This window comes from Austrofundulus limnaeus, unplaced genomic scaffold, assembly GCF_001266775.1.
Source record: "Austrofundulus limnaeus strain Quisiro unplaced genomic scaffold, Austrofundulus_limnaeus-1.0 Scaffold235, whole genome shotgun sequence".
Classification (NCBI taxonomy): Eukaryota; Metazoa; Chordata; class Actinopteri; order Cyprinodontiformes; family Rivulidae; genus Austrofundulus; species Austrofundulus limnaeus.
The window spans coordinates 741,267-743,142 of NW_013952637.1; the positions used below are offsets into that span (position 1 = coordinate 741,267).

Consider the following 1,876-nt stretch of genomic DNA (forward strand, 5'->3'; position numbering starts at 1 on the left):
ATGACACAATGACATGCCATACAATGTTAATTATGATATGACCTGCCATATTTTTTAATTACATGACACAATGACATGCCATACAATGTTAATTATGATATGACCTGCCATATTTTTTAATTACATGACACAATGACATGCCATACATGTTAATTATGATACAACCTGCCGTATTTTTTAATTATATGACACAATGACATGCCATACATGTTAATTATAATACGACCTGCCGTATTTTTTTAATTATGACACATTGACATGCCATACTGTTAATTATGAAACAACCTGCCATATTTTTAAATTAGATGACACAATGGCATGCCATACATGTTAATTATAATACGACCTGCCGTATTTTTTTAATTATGACACATTGACATGCCATACTGTTAATTATGAAACAACCTGCCATATTTTTAAATTAGATGACACAATGGCATGCCATACTATTTAATTATGATACAACCTGTCATATTTTTTAATTATATGACACAATGACAGGCCATACAATGTTAATTATGATACGACCTGCCATATTTTTTAATTATATGACACAACGGCATGCCATACATGTTAATTATGATACAACCTGCCGTATTTTTAATTATGACACAATGACATGCCATACTGTTAATTATGATACAACCTGCCGTATTTTTAATTATATGACCCAATGGCCTGACATACAATGTTAATTACACAAGTATTTTAATTAAATGATACAACGGCATGCCATACTTCATGAATTATATCAGTTTTTTTCAAAAGTCAGGGCTCCAGGTGGTGCTAGGGGGCCTCAGAAAGCTGGAGGGAAAATAAGAAAGAAATCAATCATTGTTTTAAAATAAAATTTATGGCTCCAGTTTATCTCCGCAGATACCACAGATCTAATCTGGATCTCCACGTTCCAACGAGCAGTTTGGGCTTTCACAATTCTCTCGCCTGTCGAGACGATTTAATAACGCTACGGTTAAACCTCATGTTTTGCAGCAGATCTGGCCAAACCTGAATGAGAAGATTATTCTCCAAACAAATCGTCGCTTCTCCACCTCAACAACAGCCTCGTTAAGCATCTCATCGTCTGATTGAGCGACATTTGAACGTTTTGCTAACACAACATGTAACCGGCCGCTCGGACACGTGTTGCAATCTGAACCTTTGAATCTGAGGTGGAGCGTCTCCGTTGTCGAACTGCGTGAGAGATAATAGAATCGAAGAATTCTGCTTCCTGTCAGGTCTTTTACCTTCAGAGGGGCTTTTATTTTGAAAGCTCTGTCAGGTTTTCTCTGGTCGGGAAGATTGAAGTGAATTAAATATTTAGATGTGAGTGGGGTTGGAGGAAGAAGGAGCTCAGTGTCTTTTCTGCTCATGGATGATTGCATCACAGCTGGATGAGTTGTTGGTGGGCGGAGCTTAATGCCTGCCTCTCACCTGGTGGCTCTGAGCAATGGCTTCTGATGTAAGTGACGTTTACTGTGTGTGTGTGTGTGTGTTTGTGTGCAGAGTGCCTTGCAGGTGTATCTGGAGATGGTCCTGCTGTACCTGGAGGAGGCCCGGCGGCTCGTTAACTCCCGCTGCGCCCACCTGGAGGCGTGGCAGGTCATCGGGGCGTCGGTCGCAGCCACGCTGGGGGCCGTCTGGCTCCGAGGAGTTCTCTTCCAGCAAGAAAGTAAATTTATCTTTTTGAGCTGGTGAAACCAGTTTTCTAGGTTTTGATAAAGTTCTCATCCTTGTTTTGTCTTTGTTTTTACGGCTTGTCGTTGTTCTGAACTTTGCTTCAACTTTTTTATCRTCCTTGCGCCGCTTATCTGAGAAACTGAGGAGAAAAGTGATAAAAAGTTTCTCGTCATCAAACTGCAGCTCTTCTGTCTCTGCT

The 1,876-nt window shown here is 40.1% G+C and overlaps 1 protein-coding gene across 1 annotated transcript in view; it reads left to right on the forward strand.

The window, feature by feature from the left end:
• Nucleotides 1–1,669, forward strand: part of sgpl1 (sphingosine-1-phosphate lyase 1) — a gene marked incomplete at its 3' end in the record, with an annotated part of 8,769 nt that extends 7,100 nt beyond the window's left edge. Inside the window, 1 exon segment of the mRNA XM_014019920.1 lies at nucleotides 1,504–1,669. Coding sequence (XP_013875374.1) covers nucleotides 1,504–1,669 — 166 coding nt within the window.
• Between the last annotated feature and the right edge of the window lie 207 nt (nucleotides 1,670–1,876).